Source organism: Rhinolophus sinicus, chromosome 8 (assembly GCF_057876585.1).
Source record: "Rhinolophus sinicus isolate RSI-liver-muscle chromosome 8, RSI-T2T, whole genome shotgun sequence".
Taxonomy (NCBI): Eukaryota; Metazoa; Chordata; class Mammalia; order Chiroptera; family Rhinolophidae; genus Rhinolophus; species Rhinolophus sinicus.
This window is the reverse complement of record NC_142508.1, coordinates 21,157,581-21,174,577: the sequence shown is the minus strand read 5'-3', so window position 1 is coordinate 21,174,577 and position 16,997 is coordinate 21,157,581. Positions and strand designations below refer to the sequence as shown.

At 37.3% G+C, this 16,997-nt stretch overlaps 1 protein-coding gene across 2 annotated transcripts in view; it reads right to left on the bottom strand.

Moving 5' to 3' along the window:
• Positions 1 to 16,997, bottom strand: part of SLC13A1 (solute carrier family 13 member 1) — a 121,438-nt gene that overhangs the window by 56,403 nt on the left and 48,038 nt on the right. For both annotated transcript variants that reach the window (XM_019750080.3, XM_074315658.2), the window contains exon 2: positions 8,266 to 8,394. In XM_019750080.3, the coding sequence (XP_019605639.3) occupies positions 8,266 to 8,394 (129 nt within the window). The remainder of the gene's footprint in view (positions 1 to 8,265; positions 8,395 to 16,997) is intronic.

Sequence of the window (16,997 nt, the reverse complement as noted above, 5' to 3'; positions counted from 1 at the left end):
TCACCTCTTCATGTTTTAAATGGTTTGACCTTCAAAATTATTTATTATAAAATAAATACCCTTGAATGGCACCAACATTTTGAGCCATTTTTAGCTAATACCATTCAGAGATGAGTACTGTACAATTAGGGCAAACATTTGCAGGACTGTTTAACAAAGACATTAGTTTAGTGGTTACCAGAGGGTAAGGGAGGAGAACGGTTGTAGAAAAGGATAAATGGGGTCAAATATATGGTGATGGAAAGAGAACTGACTCTGGGTGGTGAACACAAACATGAGATAGGATGATGTATTACAGAATTGTACACCTGAAATCTATGTAACTTTACTAACAATTGTCACCCCAATAAACTTTAATTTAAAAAAAAATGCTCTGAAGTATGTCGGGTACATGTTTTTCTCAACAACAACAAAAAAAGACTTTTGTGGTCAAATAAGTTTAGAAAACAGCAAACTGAAATACGAGAATTTTCTATCCTGCAGGCCTTCTCAAAACCTTTAAATACTAACATGCATTGCGCTCTCAAAGAGTGGGATTCCACATACTGCATATTTTTCAACTTTATCTAATCACAGAAACCTTATTTTTTAAATTTTTAGGTGGAGGACCTTATGAGAGTGATATTCAAGAGCTCTGACTTTAGGAAATGCTTGGCTAAACCGAATCACGAGGTTATGCTGAAAGAAAAGGATTACAAGAGGAAACACCCCTTTAAAAAAATCAAGTAATGTCTAGTGGAAGGAAGGAAGAGTTGGAGCAAAATGATTCTAACATTATGAAACCATGAAGGAACAGGGAAATCTGTTTCCATGGTGACTCTGCCATCTTAAACTGCATCTGCATTTTTAATATAGCTTATGAAGCTTGACTTGCTTTCCAAAAAAGTCAAAATTGAAAACTGCCATTGGATCAAAGTGGAAAAATAGACTTCTTTATTTTTTTATGAAAAGTTAACTTATCATGCTTTTCAAAGTTCATATTTATCCCTTTACATTTTGTCATAATTGTATAACAGGAAGTAAATAATTATATCAATTTTCTTATTATTTCATTTATGAATTATGCTAACATTGAGTAGGCCTCTATCTTGCACTGAAAGTGTTATATGAGCAGGGGATATAGGCATGATGGTTTTTCCCTCTTCACACCTTTTCGATTCTCAAATATCAAGTTTTTCTAAACATTTTTCTGTATTGCAGAGCCCTGTTTGTTTTCTTCCTAGCATATCACATTGTGTAAATACTGTTTGTTTACCTGCTTATTACATGTCCTCTCTACATTACACATTCTCTGTAGACCAGGAATCTGTTTTGCTAGCCATTGTATATTTGGCATCTAGCACAGTCCTGCTACAGAAGAGGAGCTCAGAAAATAGTATTGGATGAATGAAGGAGGGAGGAAGGGAGCCAATGAAAAAGCTATGGTCCCTGAGCTCCTAAGTTTCAACTGTCTACACTCTGTTCCCAAACGTTTATTCTCCAACTCTCTCAACCCTTATTCTCAGTTTAAGTATTCTTTCCATTTATTAATTTACTATGCTTCCAGACTTGTAAACAATTTTTTCTCCTTGGTGGCATCCCTGCCTCTCTGAATTTTTCTTCTTGGACTTCTTAGAAAATTACTTTTCTCTCGTCCTTTTCTTAAATGCTGGTATGCTGCAGTCTTCTTGTTTTATACACCCAATGGTTGAATTTTACAGTTTCAATTTTTTCTCTCTGTGACTAAAATAATGTCTGGCACATAGTAGGCATTCAATACATATTTTTTTAATGAATGCTGAAGACACTAGAATCTTTATATCCATACAGGTAAGTCTTGAGTTTCAGATTGGTGTATCCAACTGAACATTTCCATTTGAATTTCCCATCAATATCTAAAAACTCAACATACTCCCTTTTGTGATGATTGAAACTTCCATCTACTCAGTTACCTGAGCCAGAAACCTCAGGGTCAGCCACGATTCCCTTTTCACTCCAACATGTGTATATTAGTCACAAAGTCCTATCGTGTCTAGTTCCTTCAAATCTTTCAAATTTGTCCACTTTTCTCTATTTGCACATTACTACTTTCAGGAAGCTCCTTACCATTTCTCACCTGGTTATTTTATGATTGTCTTTGCCTAATCCACCCCTTCCTTACCTTTGTCATGGTCACTTTTCTCGAGTGTGAATCTGATCACCTTCTTGTCCTTCCTGTACTCCTTCCCTGGGCCCCCTGCCTTTGAAGACCCAATCTAATCTTCTCAACATGTCTTACAAGACTGCATCATTTGGGCCCATCTCACCTCTCCAGCTTAATCTTTTATTGCTCCATCAATTTCTCCCTAGGTGTGCAATTCCCCAAACACAGAAACACTTTAATATTTGCTTGTTATTTAACTGGAATGATCCTCTTCTCTCACCTTGGTTACCCCTTAGCTTCCTTCATGGATGAACTCAGATGTCAATTCTTCCAAGATGCCTTCCCTGACCACCCCAAACTTGGTTAGACGGTACTTCCTTTTGTTACAGCACATGTTAGTCGACACGGTGAACATTTATTTCCTTAATTATCCCCTTCATTTGACTTGCCATATTTCAAAGCCACAGATGTGTCTTATTGAACATTGTATTTATGGACTTAGCACATACTGCCAAATATTGGCACTCAATAGATGTTGAATTAATAAATCTGTAAACTCAAGGAGTTTAAAGGCTATTATAAGAGGGAAAATGAGTTAACGAAGAATATAATAATGTACAATAGGTGCATGAAATCTACCTCTTCAAGGTATCGTTGAGGTTCAAAGAGTAAGAGACCACTTTTTCATAGTGGAATTGGGAAAGTCTGTTTACAGGATCTGATACTTAAGTTGATAATTTTGAGATACATAGACATTTAAGTTTTCTGCTGCCCTTATCTTTTCTGCAATTTTGTTCAGGGAACTAAGCCTCAAAACCCTATCTCACCAATACTCTGAGAATTAAATGAGAAGATAAATGCAGAATTACTTCAAAAGTACAAAGGAACACATATAAGCAAGTCATTATTAGTAAGTGATTAAACACAGAAAGAGGTCCAAGACCAGGAGATAATCTTGTTAACATCTCCTTATACCAGCAGTTGACAGACTTTGTCTATAAAGGATCAGACAGCGAATATTTTAGACTCTGTGAGCCCTATGGTTTCTATCACAACTACTCAATTTATCTTTGTGGTACAAAAGTAGGCAAAGACAATATATAAACAAACAACCATGGCTGTGTGTGTGTCCAATAAAACTTTATTTTAAAAATTGGATCGCAGGCTGGAGTTGGGCCTGAGACTCGTGGTTTGCCAACCCCATAATAGATTATGTAAACCAACTATGGCCTGCAGTCCAATTGTCAAAATGACATGAGGTTAAAACTAAGAAGGAATTTTCACATTCTGTTTTCTACTGTATTATTCATTCTTTATTTTTCATTAGAGTTAGTATATTTGCAAAAGAACATTAGCCACAGGCAGATGTGTGTGTTTATAGTCTCACTGTACAGGAAGTAACAAGGGAAGGTGCTATTGGTTTGTGAATGACACTGACAAATATAACTCTTTCCAAGGAAAAATTGGTATGTCAAAATAAAGTTCCTAATGAAATTTCAAATCTGTTTGCAACATCAAGGTAGTTATATTTCTGTTTTAAATGGGATTTCACAAAAAAAACACGGGCTTTTGTGATCAGAGCACCTGCGTTCTCTCTTAGCTATGTAAGGCACACCAATTCAGCAACCTTTCTACAAGTCAATATACTTACCCATAAAAGTTAAATAATATTTCACATAGAGTTTGTAAATTAAATGAAATTTTTTAAATGATGCTTTGTCAGTTCTAATGTATATATATAATTAGAAAGCCTATATTTTGTTGTTGTTGCTTTTAAGGAAATATTTACTTGTATTGCTAAATTCAATGGTCAATTTCCAGTTTTCACATTACTTAACCTATTAGCATATTTAACACATTGGATCATTGCCTCATCCTTAAAGCATTTGCTTCACTTGGATTTCAGGATCCCACACTCTCCTGGTGTTCCTTGTACCTCAATAACCTACCGTTCTCCGTCTTCTCTTCTAGTACTTTCTCTTCTCACCAACCTCTCTAAATGTGGTAGTTTTCCAGAGCTCAGTTCTTTGTGCTCTTTGCTTTTCTACATTCACTCACTCCCTAAATAATCTCATCAAGTCTTAGAGCTTTAAATACCATCTATATGCTAATGATTCTCAAATCTGTATTTCCAGCTTAGCTCTGTCTCATGAACTCTGGACTCATTTGTATATAGCTGCTTACTCAACATCTTCACTGAGTTGTAAAATAGGTGTTTCAAACACTGAACTTCAATTGATGGCAACTCCATTTTTCCAGTTGGCAGGTCAGAAATCTGGAAGGCATCCTGGCCTCCTTCCTTTCTTTCATATGCCATATTAAATCATTCTGGAAGTTTATATGAAAATATATTGATAAAATACATATATATATATACATACATATTAAATATATAATATATATTAAATGTATTTATATATAATATATAATAAATATAATATAAATATTATGTATATTATATTCAATATCTCTATTACTATCCCTGGTCTGAATTACCATGGCCTCTAACCTGGATTATTGTAAAAACCTACAACCTGTCTCCTTTCTACCTTGTTTCTCAACATAGTAGCCCAAGTTAACCTTTTACAAGTCAAATCAATCATATCACACTTCTACTCAAAATTCTCTAAAGTGTCTCATGTCATTTAGTTAAAACTATGCCATGGCCTACTTCCGCCCTACGTGGTCCAGTCCCTCTTGACATTATCTCCCTAGCGTCATCTTCTAGCATCCTCTCCATCACTCACTCCGCTGCAGACATACCTACCTGCTTAAGGTCTCTGCCCTGGCTGCTTCCCCTTCAGCCATGGCTGTTCCCCATATATCAAAATGGCGAACTCCCTTATCTCCTGTAAATCTTTGTTCAGGTATTTGTACCTCACTGAAGTCTACTCTGATCATTCTATTTAAAACTGCAACACTCTCCTGACCCTCATTCTTCTGTGGCATATTTCCATAGCACCAATTATCTTCTAACTCACCATGTAATTTAGTTATTCATTAAGTTTGTGTCTCTTTTCTCCTAGGAAGACAGGGACTTTTTGTGTTTTTATTTGTTGATGTATTCCAAAGTTCCTGGCAGAGGCTTAGCACACAAATATTTATTAAATATCTGAATAAATATGTAATATCACATCTATATGTACATATGTATATCTTCACATTTATAAATCTAAATTTTATATATAAATGTATATATACTATTTGGAATTTCTAAGCCGCTATACTAGTTAGCATTTCAAATTTTATTCAACAAATACGAGAGAAATTCAATACTTGTTGATATTCTTCAATACAACAATATGCTCAGTGTGATATACATTTTTGGCATTGGCTTGATAAATAGGTAAAGTGAGGTTAAAATTATGGCGACCAAAGAGAGAGATGTGTAGGGCCCTGATCTTAGATTAGATATTAAAGACATACTTAATATTTTTAGATTTGGATATTAAAGACATATTATTCTCTTCAATGACAGAGTTGGGATTCCAAAATGTTGCAGTAGGTTAGAATGACAGTTTAACACTGTCAAACAAACTTTAACTGTGAATATTAAATCTCCTAAGAATATTTGATATTTAGAGTTCACCATTGTTTCACATACATTATTTGATTTCATTATTACCTTGGATTATATGGCATTATCATTCCCCATTACAGATGAGGGGAAAAAAGAGTTATTAAGGTACACGATCAGGACCATATCACTAATTACTGGTGAGTATTTGATTTTAAGCTCCGGTCTTCTGACTCAATCTCTAGCTCTTTCCTTGGAGCTTTGGTCAGCTACTTCTGAATAAAAGGTCCGTTGCCCTGTCTGTACCGAGGACCACAAGACGAACGAACAGTTTTCTCCACTAAAAGTGGAGAACTTTGACTTGTTGCAAGCTCTAGTTAAGCTTAATTGGTGGAAAAAGTCACATAAAGTTTAGAAGAAATTTAGGCTGAAATACCAGAGGGGAGATGATGGACTCACTTCAGCTTTGCAACAGTCAGAATGTTTCTAGAGTGATCTACTCACTTTTGCCAATGTAAAATAATAATAATTAATAATAATAATAATATTGACTAACATCTATGTGACAGACATTATATTTATTAACTCTTTAATTCTTAAGTCTCATTGACAAGCCAGACAATTTCTCTCTTTTCCAGCAAAAGAAAAGGAGATGATGATGATGGAGCTGGGGCGGTGGGAGCACGAAAGGGAGTTGAGGTCTGGAAACCATCAAGGCTGGAGGTGGGAAGACACAGGAGATTATATTTATTTTCCAGGCAGCACAATCATGTGGAAGAGAGATGGGGTTTATTTGTGGAATCTCAGAGGTCAGAGGAAAGTTTAGAGTCAAAGTGACTGCGTTTCAGACTTGGGCTCAATAAAGCTGAGTCACTTGTGTTCCAGTAGAAACTGGTATGGGTTTCCTTGGGGGTGCTCTAGGTCCACACACAGGAAGGCTTTAAGCACTTCCTGCGTGATCGCATCTGTAAGAGATGGGGGGGAGGGAATCCCTGCCCAGGATGGAATGACCCAGAAGAATTTCCTTCCAAGTCTAAGCTTCTATGACTGTTAAATTAGCCTGAGGCTCATTCTAAAAGTTAGGATGAAGGACTCTTGGGCAGGTATCACCAGCCTGAGTAATGTAGCTGCCACTGCTGCCTAGAATTTTGCTGCCTCTCCTCCAGCCTCCACACCCTGATATTTCTTTGACAGCACCCACAAAGCCAGGCCTTCCTAGGGACCCTTTCCCTCCTTTCTCCCTCCAGCCTACTTGCTACAGAAATACTGCATGATTCCAGTTAATCTTGCTTCTATCTCAGTCTCTCGTAAAAAGTTAGTCAGTTTGATTACTATTAAATCTTAAGAGACAACTATGTAACAGTTAAACTTAATTATCTCTGGCAGTGGACCCGCCCAAGCCAGCAGGACAGGGGTTAACAATTTGACACCCTATTTTTGAGGACTTGTCAACCCTTTTTTTATTACTATTTCCTTTATTGAAAGCCATATAGCATGTTACAGCATTCATGAAACTTCTTAAATTATAGCTCCCAGATTCTGTGGGGCAGCAGAGCTACAGCCTGGGGGTGAAAGGCACTAAAGTACAGCCCTGGTTACACTCTCTTCCAAATCAGTGGTGTTTAGAAAGAAAAGAATCAAAATTATGAGGGAAGGGAAAATTCAGTAAGAGGAATAGAAAGGATCAGAAATATAAAAAGATGGACTTGGACTCCTAAATAAAGAAGAACAACATAAAAACAAGGAGGGGAATAATAGCTTCTCCCACAGGGGAAAAAACAAACAAACAAACAAACAAAACAACAACAAAACCACTGTACCATGAGTTAGTTAAAAAGAAAAATCTCCACCCACATTATAAGATAGATGAGCCTCATGATAGCAATACTGGACCCTGGCAGAAGATCAAAGTTCAAAGGTGATCAAATGCACAGACTGGCATCTTGAATTTGACATCTTTCCTGAGACTATTTCAGCTGTGGTTCAGGCAGCTGTGTGCTGGATGGCTGGAGACTGCGTGGAGATAGATATTCTGGTTTGAAGGCATTTCTTGCCTTTACTAGGAAACTGAATTCATTTTCTTCAGATGGGTACCTTTAGATTGTACAAAGGTAAGAAGCACCTCTCAGCATGCATAAACTCCTCTCAGCAAGAACTAAATAGAAATACATGTGAAAGTTAATTTGGCTTTATCTTTTGAAATGACGGGTTTCTGGAAAAGAAAACAGAGAAGCTTTTTCTTCATTAAAAACAAAAATTGCTTTCCAACATTGTGTCAGGCTGAGTTCTGCTGAATACAAAAAGCTGACGCGGGATGTGAAAGAGATGGGCCTTCTGTTGGGTGAGACACACCAGGCTTAGATGTCAGCCAGGCAAGATTGGACACACATGTCTCCCACTGATATTCGTGACTCAAGAAGCTCCAGCCTGTGTTTTGTTTTTGTTCACCTGCAGGTAAACACACATGTAGAATTCCGGAGCAGAGAAACAGCTAGAAGTTTGGAGGACTCATGTGGGAAGCGTTATCAGCAGGATTATCGCTCCTTTTCAAGATAACTTTTCTCAACGAACAAACCCGCGCAACATAAAGCATATAATTATGACACACATTTGCAAGAGAGCTTACCTTCTTAGAAGGCATGATCCCAAATAATGGGAACATTAAAGCAGGCAGCAGAGCTGTCACCGACAGGGGCAAAGCTTCCGTAACCCAAAACGTGGCAACCACGAAGAGTGTGTAGGCACATTCTGCTTCCTGGAAAGAATAAAACACAAGGCGGAATGATGAGGCTGGGAAAGCATCACGCCAATCACCACCCATTTGCTGAGTGGAGCCGTGTCACAGAGAAAGTCAGAAGGAAATCTGAAGGCCTCTCTACCTTTGAGTGGGGCAATGAATGGTCATTTCTTAGGGGTGCTAAGAGCAAAAATGTAATACACATGAAAAACCAAAGACATTAAAAAACATCCTCATTCATTATGTTTCCTTCACATTTCCTTCAAGACAGATAACAGCATATGGTCAACTTTCTGTGCTCATATCTTTATTTGGCCGATTAAACATACTCCCAGTGCTGCTGGAGAGCAGAAATGACAGTTACTGTCTTACCCCTGGGGCTGGATTCATCTGCCTTTAACTGAGTTCCCTGGTGCCTGATTGGTTGGGACCCACACACCTGCCTTCCTTTTCTTCTACTAAAAGGGGGAAATCAGCCTAGAAGAAATTTTTTGCTGCACTTTGTTTCGGAGAAAGCACAGTGCCAAGTTATATGGCATAGATGAGACTGAATTCGCTCCTAAAGGAGATGAACATGAGGGGAAGAACCTTCTGCCTTGCTTTTTAGAAAGACATCTGAGCTCCTCTTGGGGATGACCCAAGGAGACTCAACAGGATGAGACTCTTAATAGAATCTGTTGCTTTGCTAGGTATAAAACTGCGGGTTTCTGCTTTAGGGCATTATTAAGAAGTGGTTGAAATTCATCATTATATCTGGCTTACATACACAATTTTGGTACGAAATCACCCAGAACAGATGAAGTGATCAATAAAGATTAGCTTCTATTATGTGTGACTTTGTTTTGCTCTCACAGTGCTTAATCTCTACAAATTCTGAGCTGAGTTTGAAAAATTCACAAACAATGTCTGAATTTAATGAGGTCTTTTAAGATTTCCCAGGGCAGTAAATTTCTAGCTCTCCTGCACCCTGATTCACCTGCTTCAGGGGGAGTACTCTGGGCTTGGTATTTACTCACCCAGCATCTTTGAACTTGCAGTGGGTTCTAAGAAATCCTTAGCAAAGCAGGACTATGTCATACCGTTATTGTGGTATCTTTTTAAAGGGGAAAGAATAAAGGTGTTTTGATGTTGGCAGCTTTATACAAAGTCTGCCTCTATAATCTTGACAAACAATAAAACAGTGAAATACAGCTGAGCTTTGACTGAATCTTCCGAACTTGCTCTGGAGAGAATTTGTGAATACTAGCTTAATTTAAGATGCCCGTGTAGGAGAATGACAAGGCCTGCATTTTCTCTTAGCTAGAACACATCGGAAAAACCCCAAAGCTCTGCCTTTTGACTATATGTTTTCTATTAAAGAAAGATATCAAGAACCTAGAACTCAAAGATACGATGGTCCCTTTTGGTATCTTGCTCTGTAGGCACAACCAACTACTCTCTCGGTCCTCTTGCTCCATGTCATTTTACCTCACAAACGTGCCCCTCGGCCTTCATCCCATTTCCTCTATTGCAAGCAAGGCTATTCCAAAAGCAGATCATCTTCCAACAATCCACTTTGATTTTGTTATTCCCTTGCACCAAACCAGATTAAGGAGTTAGCCACCCTCACAACTACGTGGAGCACCAATCCATAAGGAACTGCTAAAACCTGAGAGAGAGAGCGAGAGAGAGAGCAAGAGAGAGAGAGAGAGAGAGAGAGAGAGAGAGAGAGAGAGAGAGAGAGAGGAAGGGAGAAAGAAAAGAAAAAGGAAAGAAAAGAAAAAACATGGTGCTAAGTAATTCTGTTCACCACATACAGCTCCTGCAATGAGGAGTGAAATTTCATTTCAACATGGGTCAACTTCATCTAGACAGTTATACTCTGCTCAGATGGGGCAACTTTGGGGACAAAGCAAAACTTCCAGTATTACATTATTAGCGTGCCTGGAACACTTTCACATTTGAACAAGCTCAGCCCTGATTTGAAACAATCAAGTCAGCGGTTTTCAGTTGTTGATTGAAAACAATTCAAAATCCTCATCTTGCATTCATGGTCACCTTTACTCTAACTATAGTTAAGACTTACCCCATTACTTCCTGACACCAACTCTATTTTTAGAGTCTTCTTTACATGTCTTCTTGATATTTGGGTTCTGTTCCTCACCCTACACCCTTTTTCTGAACTCTAATCCATAAGATTCAGACAGGCAGTCCGCACAGTAAGTTCCCAGATGCCCTTACGTGCCAGCATCTGAGGCCCATGACCACATTTTGGACTCTGGAAGTCTTTAACCTCGTTTGACTATTTAGATGAAGTCAAGTCTACTGAGAAAATACAATTTATTTGACTTACAATGGTGTATGTGTGTGTGTTTAATTTGAGGAAAGATTTACAAAGCAGATTTCCTATTAAAAATAAAATCTGAATGTCTGGATTTTCTGGAAAAACTAAGGAATTTGGTAACACTGGGATCATATTCTTCCATGGCAACAATTCTCCAGACTTGAGAAAAGCTTACCCTTCAGAGGCTGACTTGTGCTTTTCAGGTCTGCACTGCACTACCAGTTAGTGTTACTAATGCTGTTATCGGTTTGGCCTGTCTCAGCATTTGAGTAAAATCTCTGACAAAACTGCTGCCCACCGGCTCTGCCTTGCCCATCTTGCTTTTGCATTCCAGACTCAGCACTTGGGTGGCTCATTTGTGTTTCTCTGTCTAGTGGTTGTGGGGTCCATGGACCAGCAGCGTCAGCACAACCTGGAGGCTGTGAGAAATGCAGCATCTTTGACCCTTTCCCGACACTCTGAGTCAGGAGCAGCAAGTTCACGAAGTGCTTGTTCCTCTATAGGTTAAAGTTTGAGAAGCATGGGTTACTTCCTCTTCCAGACGTTCCCTTTTATCTTGAACTCTGTGTTCCACTTGCAATCAGAAACTGGCTTCCTGGTAGCGTCACTCTGCCCAAGGCGAATCCCGAGATTCAGAACTTATTTTGAAAATGTGGCCATCTTTCAATGTGTGGTTCAAATTCACGTCTTGTCTGTGGAGCTTCCTCAAACACTGATGTCCATTCCATATTTTGCATATGACTCCCAGGAGATTATAATTGCAGCTGGTTTATGCACCATTCTGCATTGTTCCTGATAGCTGCCTTCCTGGAATTTCTGGGAAACACCCCAGTTTTCCACACTGTAAGAAAGCTCAAAGCCTAGAAAAGGAGGCTAACAGGATTATTCCCTTCTGAAGGGTAGAATGGCCGTCTGTCCTGGTTTTCTCAGGATAGTGCAGGCTTATACCTGCTGTTTATACCCACTCTTCCCTCTGATTAGCACCCCCTTTCATTCTCAAAAGGGTCCCTCTTTGGCTGATACTTATATAGTCATCCCATCGATGGGTACATCCTAGGAATACCTCCTTCCTCTAATTCCTGTTTTCTGCTTGTGAGCTTTCCTGATTGGGCTTGGAGTCATGGGCCAGGAGGTTCTTTCCCATCAACACCCCTTAGGCATTCAGCAAACAGTTAATCCAGGCATAATGTCAAGCGTTTTCTTTTAAGAATCTTATATTAAAATATATGAGACTATTTGGATTTTTTAAACCAAAGATCTCTGAATATTCTTGTTAAGAAGAAGAACGAAAGATAAAGGAAAGCATTTCATCTTTTTCTGTTATTTACATATATTTAATAAAATTAATATAAGGGTGAGTAATTTTGGGTGCACAGGTTCTCCTGATGAAGAGGAAGCCTCAGAAATTGTCTGGGAGGCAACTCCAAAGGCATCATGGGAATTTTGTTCATAGAACCAGCTCCGAGGTAGAGGAAAAAAATTGCTTCATTTTGTCACTGGAAATTCTTAGAGTGATTCATGATCTCTAGCTATACCATCTTTGTCTCCTGTTGATTGCTTTTTTTGCTCTTCCTTCTCTTTTTTTGCCTTCTTAGCAAGCCCCCTACTCCTAAAACAGAACCACACCACCATTACCAGCACTATACACCACAACCACCACTACTGCAATCATAAGCAAACCAATAGAACAATGAAAGGACAGTTGTCAAGCATGTCAGACTGTGGGTGAATTTCTTTTCCCTGTCTTCCAACCCCTCTAAAGTCTAGTGAAAGTTGCAGATACATCTGATAGCTTTATTAAAATTAATTCTACAACCATAACAAGTAAAAATTTGAATCAAATGCAAAGGATTTAGTATTATGAATTCTTGAACTGAATGAGAGCAATACAAATATGACTACTTTTATTTTGTTTATTGTAAAGGAAAATACAAAAAGAAAAAAGATGCAGAATTATGACTACGACTGACCTCACAAAAAGATACTTAAAATCACTATTCCTTCTCAGAATGCTACATGAAACAAGAGGGGGGAAGTCCAGAAACTCCGTCAAAAATAAAAATACCAATTTTCTGTTAAAAAAAAAATCTATCTACCCTCTAACACTTGCAAAAGTTACATCGAGAAGTTCAGCAAACAAACCACACCCAGTCAGACAGAGGCAGCTGTGCAGAATACAGAGGTCGCACATTCCATTAGCTAGTACAAGGTGTAATATCACTTAACTAGGATTCCCTGCTCTGTATGTGCACACTGTGCCTCCCTGGTCATGGATGGCATCTCCACTTTTTGTACCGTAAGAAGCTCCTCTCACACTACCAGAGAGATGGAGCTATTATATGCAGACTGATTACCCATCATCAGTCTGGGAATCTCTTGTTCCCTGGCGTTAAAAAACATTGGAAGGATTAGAAGCCTCCTAGCAATGTATCTTTGAAAAGAGTTTTCAAACTTATAAAATATTAAGAACAGATGGAAAACTAATAAACAAACTTGTACACCTCATATTGTTAAAATGCTGACATTTCCCCACATTGGCTTACACTTTTTAAAATAAATAAAACTTACCACATATATAACATTTCAAGACTTACACATACCAATCCTTCATCTCTTTCTCCTCTGCCAATCCTCAAAGCTAACGACTGTCTAGAATGTGCTCTGTATCCTTTCTGTCTATGTTTTCATGATGTTGCTACAGATAGACATTAATACATTAATAAACATGTGGTTTTAAAGTTAAATCAGGTTTACTATAGAAATCATTTTTCAACTTGCTTTTTCACTCAGTATTTTATGTATTTCATATTCATGTTGACACATGTAGGCTTATTAATTCATTTTAAATTCATATAGTATTTCTTTTTATAAATATATTACAATTCATTTGTCTATTTTTCTATGGATGGCTGTTTGGGGCCCTTTCCTTCAATTTTTTATTATTATAAGGCTATGAACATTTTCAGACCTAGCTCCATGTAGATATATGAAAGAGTTTTCTTAGCTAGAGCATAAAAGTGGAGTGAAATTTCTGGGTAGAAGGGATGCATTTGAACTTTACTGTTTACGTGATGTTTTGTGTTTTTACTACTTTGTGTCAGAAATTTTTTCCCTATTATATACTCCTGTTTTTTGTTTTTTGTTTTTTTCTAACGCTCAAAAGTTTTCTTCTCAAGTGTAGGGCCCTAATTTATTTGCATAGGAATCTGATACTTTCTTTTCCCCTCTAAATACCGTGGCTTTTGCATGGTCCATTTTTTGCCCATTAATTCATGTTGCTACATATTTCCTAGGCCAAATTTCTACAAATTCAGGCACATATGTTCTTGGGCCCTTTAGTTTGTCTCTCAACCACTTCCTCCCAACACACACACACCAGTTTTTAAAAATCAATGCTTGAAAAATGATTAAGCTCTTTTAATTACTATAGCTTTTAAAGTAAGTTCTTCATCTTACATTTTTCTCAAACTTGTCTTAATAGTTTTAGGTTTTTACTCTACTTTTTGAATTTTAGATTTTTATTCAAATTACACAGAATTGATCGAGTAAGAAATGGCCTTAAAATATTCCTATCTATGAACCTTTCCATTCATGTAGAGATTCATTAAATTCCTTCTATAATATTTTATACTTTTCTTCGCCAAGGTCTTATGTATCTTTGTTAGATACCTTCATTACTGAGAATGAGAAATTAATCTAATTATCCCTTTGTAGAGTTTTTTTTTTTCCTGTTTGGTAGCTCTAAAAACTTCTCTTTATTTTTGATGGTCTGAAGTTTCATTTATGATGTGTCTAAATGTCGATTAGTATTTCAAAAATTTGTTTTGTACTTGGAAATGTATATTCAGTCTAAGGACTCGTATATTCTTTATTTCTGGAGAATTCACCATTATTACTTTAAATACAATCTCTCCTCTATTCCTTCTTTTTCAGGAGTACTTTTTACATGTATGCTGGGAATTCTGAATGTGTCCTCCAAATAATCCTTTCACTTATATTTATTTTTCAGCCTGATTTTTAGGTGAATTTTTAATATTATTTCTCAGTTCTATGATTATGTCTTCAAGTGTACCCAGTTTAAAGTTTGTTTCATCTGTTGATGTTTTGTTTTATTTTGCTTATTTCAGAGACTACATTTTTCATTTCCAGGATTTCTAGTTAGTCATTTTTAATATCCACTTGTTCTTGTTTCATATTTCATTTTTTAAAATCAACTTTAATGAAACTAATTGATATAAAAAAAACTGCACATATTTATACCATTCACTGAGTTTTAAACATATGCACTTGTGCAACTATCATCACACTCAAGGTACTAAACATAACAGTCATATCTAAAAGTTCTCTCGTGCCTCCTTGTGTTTTTGTTTGTTTTGGGTTTCTTCTTGTTTTTGTTCTTTTTTTTGTGGTAAGAATACTTAACAGGAGATCTATCCTCTTAACAAAACATTTAAGTGCACAATACAGTATTGTTAACTGTAGCCAGTATGTCATACAGCAGATCTCTAGAACTTATTCATCTCGCATAAATGAAACTTTATAACCATTAAACAGTTCTCCATTTCCCCTCCTCTGCCCAGGCCATGGCAACCATCATCACACTCTCTACTTCTGTAAATTTGACTATTTTAGATACCTCACCAAAGTGGCATCCTGCAATATTTGTCCTTCTGTAACTATCTTATTTCTCTTAGTGTAATGTCCTCCAGGTTCATTTACGCTGTAGCATACAGCAGAATTTCCTTCTTTTTTTAAAGGGCTCTGTACCTAATTCGGCGATAGTTTTTATCATGAAAAGAAAGTGCTGCATTTTGTCAAATGGTTTGTCTGCATCTATTGAGATAACGATGTGATTTTTTAAATCTTTTATTCAATGTGATGTATCACATTAAATGATATGTATATATTAAATCACTCTTGTATTCTTGAATAAATCTCACTTGGTAATGTATAATCCTTTTAATGTGTTAATAAATTCAATTTGTTACCATTTTGTTGAGGATTTTTACACGTATGTTCATCAGGGACAGGGGCCTGTAATTTTCTTCTGTCTGGCTTTGGTATTAGGGTAATGTTTCTCATGAAATCAATTGGTAGTTTTCCTGCCTCTTCAATTTTTTTTGGAAGAGTCTGAAAAGTACTGGCATTAATTCTTCTTTAAATATTTGGGAGAATTCACCAGTGAAGCCATCTGGTTCTGGGCTCTGTCTGACTGGAGGTTTTTGATAACTGATTCAAGCTCCTTACTTGTTACTGGTCTGTTCATATTTTTATTTCTTTATGATTTAGTCTTGAGAAGTTGTATGTTTCTAGGAATTTACCCATTTCTTCTAGTTTATCTAATTCGTTGCTGTGTAATTGATATATCTCTATTAAAAGATTCTTCATTGCTCTTTTTGTGGATACCCCCCCCCTTTTCTCACCTGCTGGTTTCCCTATTATTTTTGTTTTCATTTGGAATGTTTTCATCTCTGTGTTGACTTCCTTGTCTTTCTTAATTGTCTTAATTGTATTTTGAAATATTATCTTCAGATTTATCCTGGGTGGTTGTTGTCTTGTTTTTGTGGGTTTGCTTTTTTTCCCTTTCTGCACTGATTATTCTTCATTTAGAAGCCAGTCCCCAGCTCTCAATCCGATATCCATCTTATCTTGGCAGGCTGCCAGGACAAAGCAAATCCAGCCATCCAGCTGGATCAGATAGTGAGGGTCAGGTACTGGCTGGGAGGCTGCACAGTATCTGCTCCCTGTGAATACTGCCACAGACAGTGGTCAGTCTAGCCCTTTTTGTCTTTCCCAGCTGCAAGAAAACCACGCTCTAACCTTTCGTTTGTGACATTGACCTGACTCTGACCCCAGCACTTGAGACCACTGTTTCTCACCTTCGCTCTACTTTGCTTTCCTGAACCATTCTGCTCTACAGAAATACTTATTTGCTTTGCGTTTAGAGTGGAGAGTGGGGCTGGAGGTGGGGGAGGTCCCAATTGTATAAACTTTTCTCTAGACTGCTGATTATACCCTTTATAGATTAAAAAAACTTATTTACAAGGTGAAGATATTTGCCAAGTAAAACAAATATTTTTTTCCTGGCTTGTGATTGAGAGGTTAGTAAAATAACATTTATGAATGCCTACTCTATGCCAGACACAATACTTGGTGTTCTACATGACTTATTTGGTCCCCATCAAAATTCCCTGTTGATCAATGATCACATTGTGATCAATGATCACATTGCTAGTATGTGGGAGACCTCTTGGGATTCAATCCAAGTGTAAACTCCCTGAGAGCATAACTTATTTCA